Raw genomic sequence first — 26,574 nt, 5'->3', positions numbered from 1 at the left:
TTTGACTATTTTCTGTAAACGCAACCATTGCTAAAATTACATAATTCATTTTACAAGTAAAATGGTGGATAGAATGAGAGCTTATTTCCAAGTGTGAAATCACGCTAAAAACACATTTTGATGACTGGCACTGGATACTATTAAAGGTTTTTTTGTCTTTCACATTGTATAGAATTATATAAATTGCCATCCTTAGAAATATATGTATTATGAGAGAATCGCATACAATACCATACTGATTTTTTTTCTACAACAAGATCATAAAGACATAGCCTACTACCTGAAACTCAGTGATAGTTTTAATATAGTTATAATTCATACAATATGAAAACATTAAAATAGGACTTGACATTCTAACTGCTTCAGAAAATGTCACAATAGGTTATAATGCTTTATGACTTTGATGTCATGTCTCCTTTGGGACTCATATGTTTACCTGCACTTGCTATAGTTTATACTGAATATTTTATCAAATGTAGCCCATTATGTCTATTAGGAACTTTGTTAGTATCCAATTATGTCTTACTGTTTAAGTGTCTTATGATGTTCAGTCAACTCATGAAATGAAAAAGACACGTCAGACAACCTGTTGTAAAAATATTCACAACATCAAAAAAAAAAAAAAACATCAATATGAGTTCTTAAAGGGCAACTTCACCAATTTCTAACTTGCTCCCCATGTCTTTAGTTTAGGGTATAAATATACAATAATACTTTCAAACTTCTCTCTGATTTCTTATTTTAAAATATTTCTCTTTTTCTAGCTAAAAAATGCCTACAGATGACATCACCCAGAGGAGTTTTACATCATTAGGAGTTCAGCTAATATCATCTGAGGGAGCTCTGGAGAAGCAGGTTGATCACAATCACAACCTGTGAGCAACGAAATGACATAATCTGAACTGAAGGTTCCTCCAAGTGCCCTTTATCCTGTAAAAGGTCTTGGGGGGGCTAGAGCCAATCCTAGCTCTCATAAGGAAGAGGAAGGGTACACCCTGGACAGGTCGCCGGTGTATCTCAGGGCCTTCATTACTCTATTACTCTATGTCTTAAAACACTCTTAAAACATAGCAGCCACATGCACTATTAATAATAATATTAATTAATAATTAATATTAATATTGATGATGACTGATGATGATGACATCATCATTGGGGACTGGGGACCCCCCCCCCCACACACACACACACACACATACACAGTTTTAAGATTGTGTTTTCCCTACGTTTTCTTTGTGCCCAGCTGAGGCAGAAGATTGATTAAATCATCCTGACATGTCATACTTTCCGTCACTGAATGCAAAACACCAGCATTCTTTTTCTCTCTTGGAACAACGATTTCTGCTGCGTGACATGAAGGCAGCCTTCGCACTGTCATGGTCAGTCAAGGATGGCACACAAACACAGGATAATAATCCCCAGTGACAAAGCGTAATTCATCACTTTCATCACTTTAGTTGTGAAAACAAAGGGAAAAGCATTGTATTCTCTCCACTTTGAAAGCAAGCTCACTCTCACTTCTTATGTCATCTCTTTTAAGTGGGTGAATGATTATTCCGTGGTGTCTATAGAATAATCTTACTGTTACAAATTTAGCAGATGCCAACTACAGGATAATAATAACTCCTATAGTTACATGCATTATACAGGAGAGATGTCATGTTACATGCTTCTACTGTGAATACTGCTTGCCAATTATAAAGCTGAACATGCTAATTTATCAGGTCCAGTGAATAATTCACAGATGCCTGCCAAGATTTGTTCTATCGAAAACATTTTGTCTCATTAACACATTCACTGGTACTATGAAATTATGTGTTAGGCCAAGTGTAAGGTGCTGTTAAAATGACTTTCTCTCCCTGACACAGCTCAGATGGTACCTGCCCCCTCAAGCCATCTGAGCAGTGCAGGCATCTGCGAGCATTAACCTGCCAAGAACAAGTTTAATGTAAAAATATCATAAATATTCTGAAATGGAAAGACAGCTGAAGGTTCATTTGGATTGGCTGTGAAAGGCGTTCATGTCAAGCAGTGTTTTCCTTGTGCCACTGTCTAAGTGAAAATGTCATGTTTACACTAGAGGGCACGTGGTTCTTGTGTTTCCCTATTACCTTGCTCAGTCAAGACTGAAATGCTATCGACACATGACACCTGTGGAAGGAGCACTGGTCACCGACACCATCATACAAATCATTTCAAATGTAGCACATCTGCTAAAGGTCTTTGTTTGTCTGACATGGTGTCCAACAAAACAACTAAGAAACCACAGGAACATTATAATGTAACCCCCATTACAACAGATGCACTGTTAATTAGATTTAATATAGTGACTGTTTTAAAAAAACTAATATCTAACCTTTGACTCCAGCACCTTCATGCTATTGTCTGTTTATGGTGAAAGTTCGGTTCCTCAGCATCTGTAAAAGATGAATACGCATTCATTATCACCTAAACTGTGCTTATTGCATGTATTTTAAAAGGAAGAAACAAACAGCCACAGCCAACCAATTCAGGCAAAAATTGAAGAAAAAAAAACAAGGGAGTAAGAACATCATGTATTACAATGCATTACAATAAAACATCATTTTAGAAAGTGTTCATGAAATATTCAGCAATAATGAGGATGCAGTCAAAATTTTATACAGACAGAGGAATGAGTTACGAGTAAAGTTTAAAAGTGTATTTAGCACAAAATTAAACATTTTTAAAAATAATACATCATACATTTATATTTTAGTTTTGCACTTAAATGTAAATGGTTTTACATACTCATTCTCGTATTCACATATTGTACAGTTCAACTCGATTCAGAGGTAAACACTGCTTTTTACTTAGCTGTGTTTATTTAAGATGTACTTGATTCAATGGGAATTAATACTAGGCAGTGTTGTAAATTATCCGCTAAACTATGAAGTTACATCAAAGCAGTTAGCCACTTTTTATACTTGTGTACTATGTTAAAGTATTAAATCATGTGTAGCTTGTGATGTAGCTGGTTAATTGACCAGTTTTTGAGTTCACCTTCACATTCCAACCACGTTAGGTGAGATCATTTGTTTATACACAAGTCTATTTATAGCTGGATAAACTGCAGTACACTGGTGGAAGACAGCAGTCTGTAAAAGCAATGATTATGAAATCTGTCGGTACTTTATGAAAAAAATAATAATTTCTGAAGTTGTGTAAAGAAAGTGGTTAGATATCAATGCTTCTTATAGCAGATAGCTTTAGTCCACTTTAACTGACCGACTCACAACTGAGGACATTTGACAGCAGAACAGTTAAAGCTGGAAAAAATATTGATATTAGCTATTTGTTAGCATTAACATTCGCAATCATTTGCTTTGTAGCTAACTAATGTATTATACTGGCTTGTGAAGCTAGCTTGATATCAAAAATATTTATTCTTGTGTACTTACAACTAGGATCAATTTTAGTTAATCATTTGTTCTTACTGTTGTAAATACAAGCTTAAAAAGCAACTTGTGGTGTAACAGGTAACCTAAAGTGAACAATAAGTATCTAATACATTATGTACAAACTCGTTAGGTTACTTTTAAGTTACACACACCTCACGTACAATGTATTATGTTTTGGAACTTAATAATTACAATGGGTTGTGAGGTAATTTTAAGGATTGGGTATAGGGTAGGGTTGAAAGACTGACTGCTGTGCTGCTGTGTTTAGAATAAAGGACGTGTGCGGGAGGCCATCTTTGTCTGTGTCACTAACTGAGCCAAGTTTATATATAGCCCTGCTTGGATTGGACGATTTAAAATCCTAGTCAAATTAGAGGCAGCCTTAGCTCTCTTTTTGCTCCACTGTCCTTTGATAATCTCTGAGATGCAGAGACAGGGACACCTCCGGTCACAGTCTGTCCTCTGCAAGTGCACTAGTCCCTCCTGTAACTATTAAAATCATCTCCACTTCATGGGTAACATATAAATAATAAGTGGCCTTTATCCGTTCAAAATTTGTAGAACTTTAAGTTGTTCTAGTTTAAACTTGCACATAATAATAAAAGATGGATCCAGGGCTTCAACAAGGAATTTTGATAACAGAGTTATGGGACACTCAGAAAGGTATCGGCTTTTAAAGAGGCTATTATTTGCTTGTTATTGCATAACATAAAATCACAAAATGTGAATTGTATGACAGCTGCACCTACAGACTGCAGTTAGCACAAATGCACCGCCTAAAATAGCACCTGTAGCATCCAAACGTATCCAATGAGATTATCAAAATGCAAACAGTGTCATCTACTGGCCATGCTGGTCAACGTCATCAGGTAGTACTTCACTGGGGCTTTGACTAGATATTTGGCCTTGCTAAATCAGTTGTTGCTGTGCAACAACAATCTATGAAAATCAATTTGAAATTGAATATCCTGCCACTTAACACACCTAGATAGGGGGAGGCCCTCTCAGTTGAAATTGCAAAGCTAGGAGAGAACAATAAGATATGACCCTAGCTCTTGTGGTTAGATTTGTACCCTAAGTAGTGGGAATTTTTTGTAAAATAAAGGGAGATGTGTAATCCCAGGACCCTGACTGATGGATTGTTTGCCAACCCTTCTGTTGACAGCTTGACAGACAGGGGGGCACAGGTAGACATCAGCATATAGACCCTGCATGCATGTAAATGTGGCTGTCCACGACCCTACAGCATGCTGAACACTAATAAGGGCTAATAGGTGTCCAATGTGAAAACTTGGGGTCAGCTAAGAAAGTTAGGAGCTTTGCCGTCTTCATAAATATGTTAACAATGAATTGTTGTGATGTTTATGTGAAATAATGTTTCTCTCTCTGTGATAGCCTTTTCCCACTTGTACTAACTTGGGTAACTACTGTAAGTATATCTTTAACTGAACAGTCCATGCATATTATTGACATCTCCTCCAATAAAAACTGGGTTCTCCACGTTCTTTATTTTAACCATTTAGTGATTTTTTTCTTAACATGAAAATTTTTTAAAATGATTTTAAATGATTCAATTTAATGCAATCAATAGAGTGGCTCTGCCATGAACTCTACTTTGAAAAGGTTATACACTGTATTATAAGTTAAGTTTATTTAGGAAATTTTAAATTTTTAGGCTGAAACTATCATAAAGTGATAATTCTACTCTGTTTATTATTGAGGTCAAAGTGGGTAGTGGAGTTGTACTGTAGTGTATTATAAAAATAGGTGATCCTAATGTTTTGGCCACCTTATTTAAAAATTAATAAAGTGTAAAACTGAGAAATTATAACCTTATAAAAGTAGAATTAATGGCACTGCACTTAATAAATTAAGCATGTTAAAATAATGTTTTAGAGAATTGTATCCTTTGCAAAACAAATACATACCATAAACAATAATTTGTTTGTTGTATAAAAGACAAATCTGTCTTACTTCTAGAAAAGCTTTATTCGTTAACTGGTTCTAATGTATATTTTGGGTTGCATTTCGACCAATTTAGGTAAGAAGTCAGGTTAGGTCAAAATTTAGGTGCTTACTTTATTTATTTCTTATTTAAAATTGGATATAAAACTCTCCCTTTCTCTCTCTTTTACTCTGTTACTCTCTCTCTCTCTCTCTCTCTCTCTCTCTCACTCTCACACATACATACACACACACATTGGGTTCTTTGGTGAGAAATTAAGGGTGTAAACCCAGGGTCAGGGTGCAGTTTTAAAGAGGGGTGGAGAATGGAGAGCTGTGTGTGTAAGCATCTGTTTTCTTCATTTATGCATTTACTTCTTTGTCTGTAGTTTCTTAATTTAATTTGTGGGAATCCCATTCCACCACCACAGCCTCCCCCATGTACAAAATATTTCTGCTGTGGTTACTGTGGCCTTCAGGGGCTTAGGGACAGATGCGAGAGGATTACCCCTAGCAAAGGCAGCCAACCTAGGCCCAAAATCATCAGCATAGCTGCCACAACCATTTCCCTCTCACCTAACTTTGTTTCCAGTGCTGTGAAATCTGAAACTACCTTGGAAAGTTGCATGGTGAACATAACCCACATTTTTTTACGATGGTCCCTGCTGTCTCCCCCACTGTATTAATTAGTTAACCTTTTTTTTTTTATTTTGTAGTGGAACAAGTACAATTGGGTGTATAGTAGGATCAGGGACCTCAGCACCATCTATGGTAACTTGAGATAAATAGCTGCCAGTAAAGTTACAATGGGAGCTTAGCATCTATAGCATCTATACTAGTGTTTTAATGTCATAGCTTTACTGTTACATTTCATCAGTACAATGATTTATAATAGCTCTTATTTTATAACTATATTGAACTGTCTGCAATACAAAGTCAAGTTTTGAATCTAAATGTCAAATACTGACCTGTCACAGAACCATGTAATTACTGAGTGCACCATAAACCAACAGTTTTGTGTCCAAGCATTTTGGCAGTCTTACATAAAGCATTCCCCAACAGTCCTGTCTATGGTAATTCCACTGTATAGAAGAAAATCGCTGTTCCACATCACCAGCTGTTGCAGCTGTAACATTTCATGAGGGATTCAAACGTTCAAGAGAATGTGCCCTTGCTGATATGCATGCTTTTATACATGCATTTTATCATCAAAAATAAGAGTTTATCCATTGTGGATCTGAAATCACTTACATTTGAAGTACATATTTTTAAGTTTAGTGACAAGGATTGCCTCATGCCATTTAAGTTCACAAGGGTTTACGTACTGTATCCGTTCAATTATTTGCACAATCACTTTCAAAGCATGCTTGTAGTAAAAGGGCAAGTCAGTAGAGGGCCATATTTCACCACATTTTGGAGTATAGTGTTAGGTCACAGGACACAGTCAACCCCACACAACCTGTGAGCTATTTTGGTCAAACTTTTTCTAGAGCTTACTATGCTTTAAAATTGTCCTTTTAATATTGAATTGCAGTTTAATGTATTATTTTAAAATATTAATAAGCACATATAATATGTCCTGAGCTCATTTATCAACAGAGAGAAGTAGTTCTAAAAGGTGTAGAAATAGTATTTGATCAGAGTTGTGCATGTCAGCTGTGGGTGCACAAAGTTCCTCTCCCCTCAGCTAGTTTTCAATAGGAGGAGGAAATTGTTTGCATTTATTTTGGCCATTTAGAACTGATGCTAAACATGTCATGTAACCAGTAGAGCAGCAAAAAGATGAAAAGATTAATGTGTAGGACAGTGTAGAACCACCCGTTTAGATTTATCTGGATTATTTTCTTATTGGAAAACATTAGCGTTCCACTTAATTGAGGGTAGTGAAGTCTTAAGAGCAGACTTTTACTACATTAGTTTGATGTCTGTGTGGCTACCTTGCTGTTACATGCCAGTCTGCCCGGAAAAAACTCATCAAAAATCTAAAGAGAATTTTGTCCAGTTGCTCATCGTGAAAATAGAGGGATGGTTCTCGGTTTTAGTGCAACTTCGACACGAGTCACAGTGTGCAAATAGCATAATAAACAACTGTTACTTAAAGCCGACCATATACAGAGCCCGATACAGATATTAAAGGAAGATCAGTGGAGTTGTACTATAATATGAATTATTTTCATGCTGAATAAAAAGCTACCATTATTATGACAGGAGCTGAGATAGCAATGCAATATTTTAATCCGGTGCGTCTCTCACTGAGCGTAACAGCCAACCACTAACTTCGTTACTAGCACGCACAGAGCGTTTGACCTATTGAAATGCATGTTTTTGGAAGGCGATGAATGGTGGCGGCAATGTCCTGGAGTTTCCGCTACTCCTCTGCTTTCGTGCCATCAGGTTAGGAAGCTAGCAAGAGAGCTAAGCTAGCGTCACGGTAGGCCTCCAGCAGGTCAGAGAGAGAGCTACGGAGTTCACTGCTGTTCGGAAGGAGACAAATATCCCTTTATGAATCTGAATGAAAACAGTTAAAATCCCAGAAATATGGTGGTTCTCAAAATCCGAGACCAGGTAAGTGATCAACTGTGTCAAACGCGGACCAAAGTTTAAGCTAATTTTGGATGGCTTATATTAGCTAGCTAACCCGAGTCTAACATTCGCCAGCGAAATGTAATTCGAGTCTCCCCAGCTATTCACCGAAACGGAAGCATTTTACCAGCGCTTTTCACGTCAAGCTAAATATCAATGTATCGCGTATGAGCTGAGAGGGGCAGTACGGCTAGGCAAATCACACACGCATTCACCTTTCTGGCGAAAAGATTGACCCGCTTTTATATTAAAACACATCCTTAAGCGATTGTTGAGCCACAAGCAGCTAACGAGAGTATGTTTATCTCCAGCAATTAGCCGGAGCCTGCACGAAACGCTTCTAGCTAACCTAGCTGGGAGGTGACCAGTTGGTATATTGTGACAAAACCATACAATGCTAGGTTTGAGTAGTCCCTTTTTGATTTGATAATAGACAATAAACCTAATGTAGTAAATAATAAGAGGATTACTAAAACATCCAAAGCGATCAGTTCATCATGACGGTAACGTTACTGTGACAACTGGATTTTGTAATTTGTTATATCTATGTCAGCTAAGCCTTAGCTTTATTTGTGAGGATTTGTGGTAGTTATATATTTGAAGGACGTAACCCAAAAGCGTAAACACGAAAACAACGATGTTGACTTTAAGCAGCAATCCACCTAATGTTTATGTGTGTGACCACACCACCATTGTATTGTGATAGTGGTGGTCCATTAGCTTAATAATCTTTTAAGTGCAGTAATTATCTAGCTAAACTGTTATTTTTTTCCAAGCGGGTTTTTAAACTCTGCTTTAATGTTAGTTAATTTGTGATGTCCGTGATCTTAAGCTTTCAGTGTCTTTACCATTGGAAATACTGCAAAACTGCAAACGGTTTCTTTTAGCCGTTCTTCACAAACTATTTCTTTCTATTATGTCAGTGGTATAAATGCAGATAAACTACTGTGTAATTCTTATTATAAATGTATGAGTTGATTGGCAATGTGACAGCAACAGAAATTTGACCTCTAAATATTTAAAATGCTAACACCTACTTGTGGAAATGAGAATAGCTTTCTGTTATCAATTAAGGACTGTGTTTGCCACATGCCTGCTATTCTTGTAACATGCATGTGCATGTGTCTTTTATTGTGCATGTGCTTGAATGATGTGAGCCTGGGCTTCTGAGAGCTAGTGGAGTTGCCAAAGAGCTGTCTCCATGGTGATGGTATTAACTAGGTTGGCTTGTATGAGGAGAGGAGGTGCACAGTCGTGCAGCTAGAGAAGCATAGAAAATCTCCTACACCAGTTGTGCAGGACTGGAACTGAAAACAACAGTTTTATCCTTCGTTTTTGCTGCGGTAGACACTCAGAACTCATTTAAGTAAAACAAAAACAAGTGTCTGGCTTTTAGCCTCAATATATCCCAGTAAGCCTAACCTCCAAATACCCTGCAGATATTCATGGGCATTATAAAAATGGAATGAGTCGATTGTCTTGCTTTTTTTTAAAGGGGACTGTTAGCACATTGTTCTATGGCTATTAATAGTTCTCTTTATTTTGCTTTTCTAAGTACTTGTTGAGCATTGGTCCGACTGCTGAAATGTGTCATGTAGTTTTCTGGGTTGTGTTTTTTATCTTTCACATTATACTGCTTAGTGTAGTGTGTGGTGTAGTTGTTAGCCATGGAAACTTACTTGGAAGCTTTTCAGAAAGATGAGTTGGATCAAAACATAGGTAGCGCTATGTAATATAGTTTGTATGTGTATGTATGTTGCACAAACCATACCATGTAAAGTAGTCTATGGTACAGTATATGAAGTGTTAGAAACCACACAACTGAAAATTAGCTAAATGGCTTATTAAGCTGGTCTTAATGAAGAAATATGCTCTGCAAGCTACATAGCTTTGACTGTACGTTGTATGATAACCATCTCATGAAAAAAAAATTCTATGCAGAGATGCAGTCTCTGCAATCAAGTCAAAGATTTCTGCTGATTTCCACCAAAGCTGCACGAATGGCAATACACAGTAATACAGCCTGTCATTCCAGCGGTCATCACAGGAAGAGATTTTAAAACCCGCTGATAAACTTACACTGCGTATCTCTATCATCATATATTTTGTTTTGGAGACATGGGTTAACATTGTTCATTCAGAGGTTACGATTGGTCACGCATGTAATTGCAGTGCTAGTTTACAACGTTAACTATTACTATTACCTGTGGAAACAGCTTAGTTACAGCTACCAGCCATGATGGTATGGTGTATTTTAGAAACATGACTAAAGTCAGGAAAGAGTTAAGTTTTTGTGAAAGCCAGGAATGTTCCATCTGAGTCTTTCATGGGTTACCAATTACAGTGTCTGGAAGGGATCCCCAGCTTTCACTGTTCTCCCCATTCATGCCAGCCACTTTCCACAGGCGGTGGAAAACTGCCTTATCAAAAGCTCTCTGCTGGTGTTATGGTGGATCAGGTTGGGAAGAACACCAGTGTTTTATTGGCCAATGTAACACATTAAGGTCCATTAAGTCACTTAATTATAACCCTAACCCAGTTGATAGGAACATTAATTTCTGCATTGTTTACAATTCAATTTAAAAAACACGTAGCACTGGATATTTACAGAAATGTCAGTATTTGTTTTTAGATTGTAACAAGTACGAAAGTGACAGCGTGATCTGTAGCCAGTACAGTGTTTCGCGAATAGCCAGGCTGTCCAGCAAATAGTAATGCTAAGTTAGTCCACTTACTGAAACCAACTCATTAAAAATTTGGAACCATATCTATTCTTTAGTGGTTATTCAGTTAATTTCTTAAATTTCACACCATTAAATTTGTTATTAAAGAACATTTAAGCCAGCCCGCCATGTTTGTTGATAACAAGCACAAACCTCTGTAATGTCAGAGAAAAGAAAACAACCTAAACTGAACAGAGGATGTGAATAAAGGGTCAATAAGGGATTTCTGCTCCAACGTGGTGCTAAATCCAAAATAGAAACCCCTAGTTTTAAGTCTTCTGTTTTGGATCACTTGGTGTTCAGTTGAGTTCTTTTGAGATATTGCAGGTCTTGTGATAGTGCCTTACCTTGTAATGAAGTATTGGCAAAATGCAATTTTACAAACTCTGTCACAGTGAATAATGTAAGCTAACCACATGTATAAATATTAATATATATTTATATAATTTCAGTTACATGTCTCAACAGTACTGCTGTTGGTGATCTTTGAAAACAAACAGATTATGATATACAGTAATTTGTTTACATAGGACTCAAAGGCTCAAACTGTGTGAAGTTCATGCAAGTATCTTCCTTGTGTATACACCCCTGTTATGGGGTGGGGCAAACTTTACTTTGTAAATGGTAAGGCCAGGAATGGGATGATTCTTTTAAGAGTCACATGTAACAGCCTCAGGAACTTTCTTTTGTGCTTAAGTTTTGACTTATCTACCACTTGTCACAGTGAAACAGACTGTTGGCTTTTTTGCCTCGGTATCTTTCTTTGAGGAAAGTATAATTAGCTAGAAGAGATTAATAATGCTTAAGATTCAAATGTATTTGGAGGAATTTTAAAGATGGATAGCAGTCATGTGGAGCAAATGACTTGACTTGAGATTGTCATATTTCTTTCTTTGACATGAAGTGGAGATAGTTTTCTGGGCTGCAGGCAACATGGCATTAGAAAGTGACTGCTCAGCATTTGTCACTATCAATTCTGACAATCGGGCACCATAATCCCCAGATGTGTGGAGTCCCTATTTTGTTACTATGCCAGAGCCTCTGTCTTTTAGAGCATTTTAAACAAGAATATTGATGGACTTTTAGCTGCCTAAAAAAGGAAGTTGTAGTAGCAATGCAAATAAAATGCATTTGTATTGTGGTGCTTAACACTGCAAATCCTGAAATCTCTATAAAAGATGTCGTCTCCAAAGTCTCAATCCTTATTGTTTTCTCACATTTTACCTAGTCTGTGTGTGACAGTCTGTTTTTTTTACAGCCTCCACTGCTGAAAGCTATTTTCAATGTGGACCCAGATGAAGTACGCTCACTCATATTCAAAAAAGAGGATGTAAATGCACAGGTAACGTTCTACAGACTCAGTAATTCTGCATCTGTTTCCTCATATTGTTGTTTTATTTTAAGTACATCCCAAATAAGCTGCATTTGAAAACCTTGTGTAATTGGCCTTGAAATGTCTCTTATAACTCTTTAAGTTAAAACAGCACGTGGTTGTTTTTTACTGTTCCTTCTACATGTTCTGGTTTATTTTATGGCACTCCTCACCATTACAGCTTTGTTGCTAGTGTTTCAAAATATAACTGGTTGGGCTATAAGTGCAAGCTGTTTAGTTTCTTTTTAATCAGGTTTGTGTCTTTTTGCTCTAACCTCCCAGGACAATGAGAAGCGAACTCCTTTGCATGCTGCTGCCTATCTCGGAGATGCAGAAATCATAGAGCTGCTGGTTCTTTCAGGTATGTTTTTCTAAGGATGTAAAGAAGCTAGAGATTTATTGTTGTTGTCCACAGGATACACATGTGCAAGCTGACCTGTGTTCAGCCCCTATATGCACTGTGACATGACACCTTTTTGTCATGAGCCCCTTTCGGACATGCACTGGAATTCAGACATTTTCCAGACTTTCTCTGGGTTGGGTATATGTGTAAACCCAAATGCCCAAGTCAAGTCAGTTGGCCCTGACATTACTCAGATTTTACCCAGCCAGCTCACTAGTGCAAAGTCCAGATTATCTCCAACCAAGCTCATTTGTGAGTAGAGGAGGTAATACTGCGAAGAATTCACCATGAGTGATTGGGCATGTTGCTATTTACTGCGACTGCCGCGAAACCGGGCAAATAAAACACCCTGAATGTGAAGAAATCATTCATTCATAAGAACACATCAATGTCAAACTGGAAGGACAACAACATTTGTAAACTTCTGGCAGTAGGGGTAGACCTAAAAATTGTTAAACAAATACAAGGAACAGCATGAGATTCTGTGGTATACGACCAGATTACAAACCAAAACACTGTCACATCCGCAAATTTGTAGTTCGGTCATGTCTCGCCCCCTGCTCAAAGTGCCCAAGCACCAGCCCTTGCCCAATTACACAGATCATTTCTTCACAATAAGAATGCATCTCGCATGGACTATCTCCCGATGTTGGCTGTGTCTGAAAGGCATCCTCCTGACATTCTCTAGATTTCTTGTCTGAAACGGGCTAGTGTGTGGTCCACCTTCTCCTACTCCATGCCAGACACAGATGTGCTAACATAATGGTTTCACTTTTCGGAGTAGTGATTAATCCTCAGTATTAACATGTCTTATGATTAAGTATTAAAAATATGACGGATATAAAATATTTTTAATGCTCAAATCTTGCATTAGATGTTATGTAACTGCCTGACAGCTGGTGTCCTCTGACCTGTAGGTGCCAGAGTAAATGCCAAAGATAACAAGTGGCTAACGCCTCTGCACCGAGCTGTGGCCTCCTGCAGTGAGGTATGTGACCATTCCTCTGATTTTGCACAACACGCTGTTAGGTTCTCTTTGCATATTAACAATTTACACCTATATGTGATTACTACTTTCAGGAGGCTGTCCAGGTTTTGCTAAAACACTCTGCGGATGTAAACGCCCGAGACAAAAACTGGCAGACACCACTTCACATTGCTGCAGCAAATAAGGCTGTCCGCTGTGCTGAAGCCCTCGTTCCCCTGCTCAGTAATGTGAATGTGTCAGATAGAGCGGGCCGGACTGCACTGCACCATGCCGCCTTCAGTGGTCACGTGGAGGTAATATTGAGCCTGAAGTATTGTTTAGTTCATCTGTGAGCTATAACTTAAAGAAGTGCTTTAATCTCTTTATCAGCGATGGAGTTGTATTTAATTAATAGAAAAGGCAGAACATTTAATATCAGTTTTCATAAAAACTTAACAGGTACTAACCTAAAGGGTCAGTCTGCTTTCTCTTTTATGTTTTTCATAACTATAACTTCATAACTATAACTACTGCTCATATTGAAAGAAAATATACTGCATGCAAACAGTTTATATTGGTGAATCTTAATTCTAGTCTTTACTTTGGATGTGTTTACCTTGCTGTTAGAAGCTTATGATCTTCTCTTTTTGCTGAAAGGAAATCTTTCTGCTTGTCTCATATTTGTGTAAACACAATGGGCATTCTACTGTGTATTGTTAAAAAAAATTACCATTAAACAATGACTACATTTTCGCCCATTTAAGAAGCACAAACAAACAACCAACCATCATGCCCATATAACTCTGCTGATTATGTCCTCTTAGCAGCTGTACCAGCCATAATTAACTTTCTGTGACAACAGCAAAGCATCAACTCATTTGTCATTTAGCAATGGATCCCTACATTAGAGTTAGAATATACCATGGCCTAGTCTTACAAAAAAATGAATAGACCCTAGTAACACTGACCACAGCCTTAGCCCAACACCACCACTAACTGGAGAAGCTGCATCTGTATAAACACTAATGCTGCTTTCCAATAAACCATTCAAAGCATCTTTAGAATTTAGCATACAGTACTGTGCAAAAGTTTAAGGCAGGTAAAATTCTGTAAAGTAAGAAAGCTTTCAAAATAGAGGTATTAATAATTTATTTTTATTGCTTAACAAAATGAGAAGTAAATGAAACGAAGAGAAATCTAAAGCTAGTACATATTTGGCATGATCACACTGAAAACAGCATGAATCAGGTCTTTCAACTACATCATCAACTATGCACGATAACATAGGAACTGGGGTGCAGAAAAATAGCAGCAAGTTCTCAAGACTGAATTTTGAAGGAGAGAGGTACAATAATGAGTAGCTGCAGGCAACAGTGAAGCATGGTGGAGGTTCCTTGCAATTTTTGGGTGGCATTTCTGCAAATGGAATTGGATATTTGGTCAGGATTTATGGTATCCTCAGTGCTGACAAATATAAGCACATATTTATCATGCAGTACGATCAGAGTGGCACTTAGTTGCCCCTAAATATATTCTGCAGCAGGACAATGACTCCAAACATACAGCCAATGTCATTAAGTGCTATCTTCAGCATAGAGAAGAAAAACTAGGACTGGAAGTTATGGTTTGGACCACACAGAGCCCTGATCTTAACAGCATTTAGTCTGTCTGGGATTACATAAACACACAGAAGGATTTGAAGATGTAGGATCAGTCCGAATCCACAGAAGATCTGTGGTTAGTTTTCCAAGATGTTTGAAACAACCTACCTGTTGACTTGCTGCAAGAACTGTGTACAAGTGTTCCTAGAAGAACTGATGATATTTTGCGGGCAACTATTAATTTTTTTTGGATTTCTTTTCTGTTCAATTACTTTCCGTTTTGTTAACTGATAAAAATATACTGTTAATACTTACAATGTAAGAATGTTTAAAAAATATATTTTTCACAACTGCCTAAACTAGATAGATACAACCCCAATTGAAAAAAGTTGGGACGATGTGTGAAATGCAAATAAAAACAAAAATGCAATGATTTGCAAATCTCATCAAACCATATTTTATTCACAGTAGAACATAAACAACATATCAGATGTTGAAACCGAGATGTTTCAACGTTTCATGGAAAATACTATCTAATTTTAAATTTAATGGCAGCAAAAAAACTCAAAAAATTTGGAACAGAGCGATGTTTACCATTGTGTATCATCCCCTCTTCTTTTAACAACGGTCTTTAAATGTCCCATTACTGTCTAATGCAGTATTCTGGCTGCACAATATACCTGGGCTTTGTTGCTGGATTTTTTGTTTTATGGTGCACTAAATGTTCCCTATTGGTGAAAGGTCCGGATTCTTCTCTTTTGAAGCCATGCTGTTGTTATGGATGCAGTATGTGGTTTAGCATTGTCTTACTGAAATATGCTAGGCCTTCACTGAAATTGACGTTGTCTGGATGGGAGCATGTGTTGCTCTAAAACCTCTATGTACTTTTCAGCATTGATGGTGCCTTTCCAGATGTGTAACCTGCCCACACCATAGACACTAATGCACCCCCACACCATCAGAGATGCAGGCTTTTGAACTGTCTGCTGATAACAAGAAGAGTTTGTTATGGTTATGATTCCCAAAAAGAAATATAAGTTTTGTTACTTCTAAACACAGAACATTTTTCCATTTTGTTTCAGACAATTTTAAACAAGTTTTGGCACAGAGAAAACTGCGGCATTTCTGGATCATGTTCACATATGGCTTTTTATTTGCATGATACAGCTTTAACTTACATTTGTGGGTTGAACAGTGAACTGTGTTCACCGACTTATTTCTGGAAGTGTTCCTGAGCCCATGCAGTAATGTCCAGTAGAGAATCATGCCTGTTTTTAATGCAGTGCCGCCAGAGGGCCGAAGATCACACACATCCAGTTTTGACCTTCGGCCTTGTCCCTTGTGCAAAGAGAATCTTCCTGATTCTCTGAATCTTTTGCTGATATTATATATTGTAGTTGATGGGATCTTTAAAGTCTTTGCAGTTTTACATTGATGTCTGAAATTGAAAATCTTTAGATGCAGTTTGTTGAAAATTAGTGAACCTCTGCCCATCTTTACATGTGAGAGGCTCTGAATTGCTCCTTTTGTCTTGTCACTGACCTTTTGCCAGTTAACCAGTTTTTTGTGATGTGGTACCATCAAATTCAAAATGAGGTAATATTTTCCATGAAATGGTAAAATATCTCAGTTTAAACATCTGATATGTTGTTTATGTTTTATTGTGAATAAAATATGGTTTAATGAGATTTGCAAATCATTGCATTCTGTTTTTATTTACATTTTACACATCGTCCCATCTTTTTGAATTGGGGTTGTGTGTGTGTGTGTGCGCGTTTGTGTGTGCGTGTGTGTGTACAAACATAGATAAATAATTTTCACAAAATGGCTGCAGACTGACATTGTGGCCAGTGCACAACAGGTTAACCCAGTTCTGTGCTTACATGCAAATGAACATTGGCAATTGTATCTTTGTATGTAAATTAAGGTATGATTGTTTTATCTAATTCAGTTTATTCAAATCAAGTGCATAAAAACTGTTAAGATAATTTTTTTTGTTATGTGCCAGTATTCTAGAAAAAACAGCAAACACTGAGGTATACCAAGTGCAACCAGATGTAGCTCAAGTTCAACAGCATACATCATATATTATGTTGTCCATATATAATCTGTTCAAGTCCCTGGACATATTTCCTGATTGTCTTTTCCCCTCTCTGTTGGTGCTGTTAGATGGTCAAGCTCTTACTCTCCAGAAGTGCAAATATTAATGCCTTTGACAAGAAGGACCGACGTGCAATCCACTGGGCAGCCTACATGGGTAATAAATCAACCACAAGGACTTCTTCTTCCTATTCTTATTATTGTGTCTTCCACATAGTGGAATATAATTACGTTCAACAAATTACATCAGTGTTGGTATCACTGTTACCATTTAGAACCAAATTTACCATCACTCAACCAGTTTTTATGTTGTCATAAAAATCTGCGAGATTAATTCCCACTGCAGCCAGATACAACCAAGTGAAATATTAGATGTTATCAAGATAACATTTTTATAAGAATTCTCTATTTCACTTCAGGTCACATAGAAGTGGTGAAGCTGCTGGCATCTCATGGGGCTGAGGTCGCCTGCAAAGATAAAAAATCTTACACCCCCCTACATGCGGCAGCCTCCAGTGGAATGATCAGCGTTGTCAAATACCTCCTGGACTTGGGGGTGGATGTAAGTTCTATCATTGTGTTAATTTCATTACAATAAATTGTTGTTTATATATCGCTTTTATCCAAAGTGCTTTACAATGTAGCTTCTCATTCAAACACACTCAAACGCGATGGTGGTGGCTGCCATGCAAGGTGCTCACCTGACCCAAGGGAGCAACTTAGGGTTCAGTGTCTTGCCCAAGAACACTTCGATACATAGGGCATCATACCACTGAACATCTGTAGACGACTGTCTTTCAAACTTAGCTACAGCCACCCAGTATAGCCAGTGTGGACTCTGCTAGGTGTTGTGATCTGATAAAGAGGCACATATTTTGCCTAACATCTCAACAGATGTCCATACTGCCTGCCTTGATGCATACAGTCGTGCCATTAATGCTTCCTTTTCACCTTGCCATCTAGATCAATGAGCCCAATGCATATGGCAACACACCCCTCCACGTGGCCTGCTACAATGGGCAAGATGTGGTGGTAAATGAGCTCATAGAGTGTGGGGCTAACATCAATCAGGTCAACGAGAAAGGGTTTGCACCTCTCCATTTTACTGCAGCCTCACGTCACGGGGCACTCTGTCTGGAGCTCCTAGTGTGCAACGGGGCTGATGTCAACATCAAGGTGAGTAAAAAACCAAACCTGCTCTTTTAACACTGAAAATGATGTAATCTGAAAAAGCTTATAATCAGTTCCTGAATATTTATGCTGAAGAGGCAGTGCTAAAAATTGCTCGTATGTGATTCCAAGTGTTCTAAGGAAGTTGGCAAATATGCAGTTTTATTAGTAGGATATTTTACATATTGGGGAAACCCCCTTGAGATGTACCATCTCATTTTCAAGGGAGGGGTCATAAATAACTTGATGATTGATGCAGTTCTTTGTTGGGTAAACACTTTATAGAATAATAAAGACTTAATGTTGTAATACCGCAATGTTTGTTTTACCCATTTAGAGTAAAGATGGTAAGACTCCTCTCCATATGACAGCCATCCATGGGAGGTTTTCTAGGTCTCAAGCAATCATTGAGAATGGTGAGCTCCTTTTAAAAACTTATTCTCATTGACTTCATTTCTCATGCTAAACTGAAAAAACAGGACTGCCTCTCAATGTTACAATGACAATGTGTTTGTTATTCTGAAGGTGCGGAAATAGACTGTGAGGATAAAAATGGAAACACACCACTGCACATTGCAGCTCGATATGGACACGAGCTCCTCATTAATACCCTCATCAACAACAGAGCTGACACGGCTAAGTTAGTGAGCCTATTTGCCCCATTTCAACAACTGTTGTGTACTTTATACATTGTGGAAGAGCCAATTGTTAAAAGCTTTCCAAAGCAGCTGTGTAATGTTTGTTATGTAACTGATATAAATTATTGCGTACTATTCATACAAGTTCTTTGCCACAAGCTTAGTGATTTTTGGGTGATACTGGGTAAATCAACATGATTGTGTGTTTTTGTTTTTAAGACGAGGGGTTCACGGGATGTTCCCACTGCATCTGGCTGCACTCAGTGGATTTTCCGATTGCTGTCGAAAGCTTCTGTCTTCAGGTGAGCAGCCCTTTAACTTTTGTTGTGCAGTTGTCCGCAATAGTACTAACTCAACTGCTCAGTACAAAGTAACAGTTCAATTGTTCTGATATCACAATCAAAGGTCCTAAGGAGAAAAAAAATATTTTAAAGCCACATATGCAGGATCTTGTTCACAATCCTTTACTCTGATATGCAGGCTTTGATATTGACACTCCTGATGACTTTGGAAGGACGTGTTTACATGCTGCAGCTGCTGGAGGGTGAGTACAGTATGGCTAAACGTTTTGTTTAATATTAGTTGTAAATGGTAATCTGTTATTCATAATCTATAAAAATGAGAATATCAACATACTTATTAGTTCATTATCTCATCCAACCCCTCAGAAACCTGGAATGTCTCAATCTTCTCCTCAACACGGGGGCAGACTTCAATAGAAAGGACAGTTTTGGCAGGTTTGTAGCATTTGATGGTCATACAAGTTTGTGCTTTTCTGGTTTCTCCGTGAATTTAAACAGTGAACTAAGCCATGTTTGCTTTTCCAGGACTCCCCTGCACTATGCTGCTGCCAACTGTAATTACCAGTGCTTATTTGCTCTGGTGGGCTCTGGGGCCAGCGTCAATGATTTAGATGAGCGGGGCTGCACTCCTCTCCACTACGCCGCTGCCTCTGACACAGATGGAAAGTCAGTAATTCTTTGTAATCATACTTTCATAAAATATGTGGCTGCTGTGTGGGAGGCAGGTTATGTTTGAGGATTTTTATGGATGAAAGCTTGCTTATATTATGAGTTATGCTTAGTAACAGTTCAGGATCTTAAAGAAGATGTGGTTTCCTTGACTACAGAGTTTTTGTTGGGTCTGCAGATGCCTGGAATATTTACTGCGAAACGATGCAAATCCAGGGATCCGGGACAATCAGGGCTACAACGCCGTCCACTACGCTTCAGCGTATGGACATCGCCTCTGTCTGGAGCTGGTAAGATCTTAATTCTAGAGTACGTGCAACATTTATGGGTATTGCCAAATTATAATGTTTAATGCATTGTCACTTTCACCATTTTCATATTTAGATTGCAAGTGAAACACCTCTAGATGTGGTGAGTAGAATATGTGCTATTTTTATTTAAGTTGTTCATTTATCAGACAGACTTTCTAGGAATTTGCGCTGTTGCAACTGCAACAATTAATCTAACCAGTACTGAATGAATTTTGCACAATCTTACAAATTAAAAACATTGCAACATAATCACATTTTTTTTAGAAGACCTATCAAAGAGTTAAGCATTGTAGACCGCAACAGTCACAAAAACAAGTGGAAAATCCTAGAGGGTATGTTTATATGTACTGCTGAACTTTATGGTAATTACCTGTAGTATAAGTTGTGCACCTTGGTTTGTTCAGCTAATGGAAACCTCAGGGACAGACATGCTGAATGAATCTGATGTCAGAGCTCCCATCAGCCCCCTGCACCTTGCTGTGAGTAATGTGCATTATACTTCTAAAGGCTTTATCTTCATTCTCTGGTAATTTATGCTATGGTCATTAATGATGAATTCATCTTCCAGGCATACCATGGTCACCACCATGCTTTGGAGGTTCTGGTGCAGTCATTGCTTGATCTTGATGTAAGAAACGGCCAAGGACGCACACCCCTAGACCTTGCTGCCTTTAAGGGCCATGTGGAGTGTGTGGATGTCCTTATCAACCAGGGGGCCTCCATCCTGGTAAAAGACTTTACCTTGAAGCGAACCCCAATTCATGCTGCAGGTATGGACTCAGAGTTGATAACAGAAGAATTTGTCTGATTGAAATATTAAACTCTATTACAGTTTATGGCTAATGCTGATGAGCCTTTAATTTGTTCCTTGCAGCTACCAATGGTCATTCAGAATGTTTGCGTTTGCTGATTGGAAATGCTGATCTTCAAAGTGCAGTGGATATTCAAGATGGGAATGGACAGTAAGAAAAATTATTTGGTTTATAATCTCTGTGTTATCTGTGCGACAGTCATAGCTAGAGGCATTATGTTTTCATGTTGTTTTCGTAAATGCAATATCTCAAGAATGTCTTGAGGGAACTTCTTTAAATGTAGCACAAATATCCATATGGAATCAAGGCTGAACTGATTAGATTTTGGGTGCCTTAATTCAAAGGTGAAAGTCACGTTGGCTTCATATGAATACGATCTCACAAAAGTGCCTTGGGGGAATTTTCAACATCCACTTGGACTCGAGGATGAATGAAGTAGATTTTGAGGGGGCGGTCAAAGATCAAAAGTAACGGTTACAATTACCTCACATCCGTCCCTTCCATCATCCTTCTTATTTTTTAATGCAATATCACAGAAACACCTTGATGAAATTACTTCAAAATTGGCGCAAGGACCCACCAGCATTTCAGGATAAACAGATTAGATTTTGGCGCTCAAAGATCGAAGGTCGAAGTCACAGTGAACTCACACCTATGCTGTTCTTATCAACACTATTACTCAGAAATGCATAGCGGAAATTTCACTACATTTGGCACAAACCTCCACTTCAACCTATAGATGAACTAATTTGGAATATGGGTGATGAACTAATTTGGAATATGGGTGATGAACTAATTTGGAATATGAGTCTGTACAGATAACTTGTACAGATACCACAACTTGGTATTTATAGTTTCTTTATTATATTCTAAGTCATTGCTTATGTTATTGTTTGTTCTGTCTTAGAACCCCTCTGATGCTAGCAGTCCTGAGTGGACACACAGATTGTGTATATTCTCTTCTAAATAAGGGAGCCAACGTAGAAGCCAAAGACAAGTGGGGCAGGACAGCTCTCCATAGAGGAGTAAGGACATGTCACCATTTTTACATATACAATGACATGTACATGGTTCACCTCTCACATGAAATGCATCATCATTTAGCATATGATCAGTACAACAATAACTTTATGAATAAATGCAATAAATGTAATTTTCTTTTCTGGCCTTAGGCAGTGACTGGCCATGAGGAATGTGTGGAGGCTTTGCTTCAACACAGCGCCAACTTCCTGGTGCGAGACTGTAAAGGGCGCACACCGATCCACCTGGCAGCAGCATGTGGACACATTGGGGTACTGGGAGGCCTGCTGCATGCCGCCCAGTCAGTGGAAACGCTCCCTGTCTTTACAGACAATCAAGGCTACACCCCATTGCACTGGGCCTGCTACAATGGTACTGAGATTAACCCTGAAAAAAGTAAAAACCTTGTGGAAATGTATATCTGATGCATTTTAATGTTTGTAGTTGAATATAGGCATCCTGCCAATAACATAGAAAGAGCACTTAAGCAAGATTTAATTTAGATCTTTTATATTTCATGCTTGCTCTTTATGTGTTTCTCTATGCACCTAACGTTTAAATGTGGACTTTATTAAAAGGGCAAATGTTTTAAAAAAGCCCAGACTGTGAGCAGATCAACATGAAGACTGAAAGGATTTTATAATCTTTCCTGCAGGTCACGATACATGTGTGGAGGTTTTGCTGGAACAAGAGGTTTTTCACAAGGCCGAAGGCAATTCTTTCACCCCCCTACACTGTGCTGTGTAAGATCTTCTACCTTTCACTGTTTCAACCACTGTGTGTGAGGACAGAATATTTAGAAGACAAAATAATTTTGCTCCATTCTCTACTTCTCTATTCCACAGGATCCATGACAATGAAGGAGCTGCTGAAATGCTGATAGACACGCTGGGTCCTGCCATTGTCAATGCCAAAGACAGTAAAAACAGGTAAATAAGGACAAGTAACTGAGGCAAGAATTTTGATATGCACCTGATATTGGGCACCTTGTCTAGGTGCCTGGATTTTATAAAATGCTCCTGACTTTACTTGTGCAGAACTCCCCTCCATGCAGCAGCCTTTACTGACCATGTGGAGTGTCTCCAGCTGCTGCTAAGTCACAACGCTCAGGTCAGCAGTGTTGACACTGCAGGGAAGACCCCACTCATGATGGCGGCTGAGAATGGCCAGACAAACGCCGTTGGTATGAATCCTTCACTTGAACCAGCTAATTGGGAAATATCAGACATAATAATCATTGCTGTTTGTTGTTTGTTTTTCATGTTTTCCCTTTTTACTATCACTATTAGAACTGCTGGTGAGCAGTGCGAAAGCAGATCTCACTCTCCAGGACGCTGTGAAGAATACCGCGCTTCATCTGGCCTGCAGTAAGGTGTGTAGCAAGGTCGCACTGTTCTTACCTGGGGAAAATAATATGTTCCTCCATGTACGTAATGAAGTATAATACGTGTTTCATGACCCCACATTTACAATAAAAGCTGTTGTATGTATCATTCTGTTTTCTATAGGGACATGAAACTAGTGCCTTGTTGATATTGGAAAAGATTACAGACAGAAACCTCATAAATGCCACTAATGCTGCCTTACAGACGTATGTATCACTGGTATCTGTGTTGACTGGTTAAATGGGCTGGTATTGTTGGCAGGAAACTGGGATTTCAAATATTAATATAGAAATGCATAGTAAATTGTAAAATATTGTCTTGCCTGACAATAAATTTTTGGTTTATCTTCCTTTTAAGGCCTCTACATGTGGCAGCAAGAAATGGTCTGACTGTGGTGGTGCAAGAGCTGCTTGCAAAGGGAGCCAGTGTGCTTGCAGTTGATGAAAACGGTACACTCTCTAACACTTCTTTTTTCACTGTTTGCTATCATATTTTATGTATTTAGGGCAAAATTCTTGCTTTTGTTTCTTTAGTCAAATATACCATTCTCTATTTCCAGTGTCTCAAAAGTGAGATTTGTCAGCTTTGCTTTCCTATAATTTTAATTTGTCCCTTTGGACTTCACCATCAAGTAAGCAGCATTTTCACCGTTTTCTGGTATTTTATTGGCCAGTAATGAAAATACCTTTAGTATTAACAGGAACATTGCTTGTCTTCTCCTCCACATAATTACTGCTGTGTTATTTCATGGACCTAGTGCTAATGCTAGAAGGATGAACTCTGTATTATTTTGATAGAAAACGTAACGCTGCTGTACTATCATTTTAGGTTACACACCGGCCTTGGCTTGTGCCCCCAACAAAGATGTTGCAGACTGCCTAGCCCTCATCCTGGCCACCATGATGCCTGTGTCCCCCTGCACGCCAGCACCTACCCTCCCTTTCAGTGCCATTAACCACTACACCACCAGCCCCTCAAAGAGTGTAACTTTCGACAGCCTCCCCATGCTGCGCGGTGAGCACAGCTCCTACTGCAGCTTCAACAACATCAGCCATCATGATGGCTTCTACAAGGACGAGGAGCTCAACGACTCAGATTCAGAGACTTACTGAGGGACAAGAGAAAATGATAAACACACACACTGTGTCTTAAAAATCACCCGCCGTCAGCTTGGGAGAGTAGTAAATGAGAGTCCCCACAGGAGCCTTAACAGTCCTCCCACACAAGAAAGCAAGAGAGGGAGAAGGTCCAGCAGGTTGGCCGACAGTCATCCAAACCTCATTCAGCACCAGGTGTCCTTTCAGCTGATACTGGACCTCAGTAACCGCCGCTTTACCAACACTAACTTCTTTAGTGCTTAAAAACTGCACTTGTTGGCAGACAGCGACCTTTGTACAGCAATAACATGCTGAAGAGTGACACTAGCACTTCACTGAGAGCTAAACCAACAGGGACCAAACCACATGGATACATTTTAACACAGTTTTAATGGTGTAAATGAGATTTGATTTTGGGGTGTATCCGTTCGCGAAGTAAAGAAACCAATTTTCATTTTTGTGAGGTGTTGGATAAGGACGATGTTCGCACACTAAACCTGTCAAAATGCACTTGTCCTTCAAATCTGTAAATCACACAAGGGAAAAATCGTTTATTTTTTGAGATCAAGATTTTAATATAACCATGTTCATGTCTTAAACTCCTAATTCTTTAGAAAAAAATCTGATTTACTCACCTGAGTAAAACATTTGATATGTGCACCGGGCTATTTTTAAGTTGATTAACCTTACATTTGTATATTGACCTGTTCATTGCAGTTTAGTCTTTGAAGAATAAATTATTTGTGGACTTTCAGTTCCTATTTATGTGTTCATTTTGTGCCTTCATTAGTTACTGAGGAAAAAAATGGGTTTTGTAGAGGCAGCTTTGAAAGTACATTAACGCGCACTAGGTAAGTAATGACCCATTTGTGAGAAGCACTGATTCAAAACTGAGTTATCTGAGGTTCAACTTTGTGAGGAGAAACACTGTAAACCAATGATAGGACAACATTTGATTATCTTCTGTTTAAATTATAGTTTTGCTCTTTATATTAGTCATTGTTTGTTGACAGGTTTTGCTTGCTTTAACTTTAAAAAAGAAACCACTTGATTCTACCAGGATTCAAAACTCCCCGTATCTGTCTTTTGAAAAAAAATCCTTAACTGGAAATATGTACAATACATTTGCTGGCTTCCTTAGAATGGAAATCTTTTTTTTTTCCCTTGCTTTATCTTGAAGATGGATGAAACTAGCATGTACATAGAAAATATGACTGTGAATTTAAAGTTCAAATTCTTTCAATACTGAGATTACTGTATATTTTATGAGGAATAAAGAAATGAATTATTTAATAGTGAACATGTCTTTTTGTGGAGTGTTGATTGTAATTCTGTCATACATGGCACACCTGAAGTGGTGGTAATTTTTTCACAGAAGACATTTTGATCTATTGCAGTATGAAAAGTACAATTGGAAATGATAAATGATAGTGGAATTCCTGCTGGAGATTTGGCTTCCCCGTTTTGTGCACACTGGCTCACATGTTTCATGTCTCACCAGGACATTTTTAATACATCGGTCAGATTACACGTGTTATTCCTACAATGGTTTTCCTACAATGACAAGACAAATATCTGCTGCAAAAAGGTCTACCAAATACAAAATTATCACATTTACTGCATGGTTATTAATATGGAACATAGTAGCCAGTAGCTTTGGCCAGGACTGTCCTGTTAAGCATATTTATAGTTCCGTATAAAGGTATTCTTTGGAAATCAGTTTGCCCTATCTTTTACACTATCCTTTGTATGGATCAATATTTCAAAGTTTTTATTTACTAGTTAGGCAATTAAATATTTCGACATAGTTAATAATACATTTAAATATAGGCTATGTTTAGTTCAAGTAATTATTTAAAGAATTTAAAAAGAAAATTTGAGAGTTAAATTTTTGGGAGGAATTATTTTAGAAACCAAAATTAAGTGTTAAGTACGAATGTCTTTGCATCTAGTCATGTAGTACTACTGTAACTTAGAAGCTTTAAGAAAATGTTTAATGGCCCTTTAATGAGGTCACACACACTGACTCCTGTCATTGGCTCCCAAGTCGGAAGTGAT

The 26,574-nt window shown here is 38.1% G+C and overlaps 1 protein-coding gene across 2 annotated transcripts; it reads left to right on the top strand.

The window, feature by feature from the left end:
- The first annotated feature begins 7,727 nt into the window (after nucleotides 1-7,727).
- On the top strand, nucleotides 7,728-25,816 carry ankrd28b (ankyrin repeat domain 28b). 2 transcript variants are annotated; one of them, XM_067510853.1, is made up of 28 exons: nucleotides 7,732-7,928; nucleotides 11,928-12,011; nucleotides 12,324-12,402; nucleotides 13,362-13,432; nucleotides 13,525-13,725; nucleotides 17,182-17,269; nucleotides 17,532-17,674; nucleotides 18,076-18,288; nucleotides 18,620-18,698; nucleotides 18,808-18,922; nucleotides 19,140-19,222; nucleotides 19,401-19,464; nucleotides 19,589-19,657; nucleotides 19,748-19,888; nucleotides 20,070-20,181; nucleotides 20,276-20,302; nucleotides 20,607-20,681; nucleotides 20,771-20,972; nucleotides 21,077-21,164; nucleotides 21,922-22,039; nucleotides 22,187-22,406; nucleotides 22,690-22,777; nucleotides 22,880-22,963; nucleotides 23,072-23,217; nucleotides 23,324-23,406; nucleotides 23,543-23,625; nucleotides 23,777-23,868; nucleotides 24,248-25,816. In XM_067510853.1, the coding sequence occupies exons 1-28, from the start codon at nucleotides 7,902-7,904 to the stop codon at nucleotides 24,529-24,531; spliced, it is 3,159 nt and encodes a 1,052-aa protein (XP_067366954.1). In that variant the 5' UTR covers nucleotides 7,732-7,901; the 3' UTR covers nucleotides 24,532-25,816. The 2 variants fall into 2 exon arrangements, 1 of the variants encoding a protein (XP_067366954.1); XR_010914863.1 differs by lacking the exons at nucleotides 21,077-21,164; nucleotides 21,922-22,039; nucleotides 22,187-22,406; ... (5 more) ...; nucleotides 23,777-23,868; nucleotides 24,248-25,816 and having other exon boundaries at nucleotides 7,728-7,928; nucleotides 20,050-20,181; nucleotides 20,771-20,808.
- Nucleotides 25,817-26,574: the final 758 nt, after the last annotated feature.

Source organism: Channa argus, chromosome 7 (assembly GCF_033026475.1).
Source record: "Channa argus isolate prfri chromosome 7, Channa argus male v1.0, whole genome shotgun sequence".
Classification (NCBI taxonomy): domain Eukaryota; kingdom Metazoa; phylum Chordata; class Actinopteri; order Anabantiformes; family Channidae; genus Channa; species Channa argus.
This window is presented reverse-complemented; position numbering and strand designations above follow the sequence as displayed.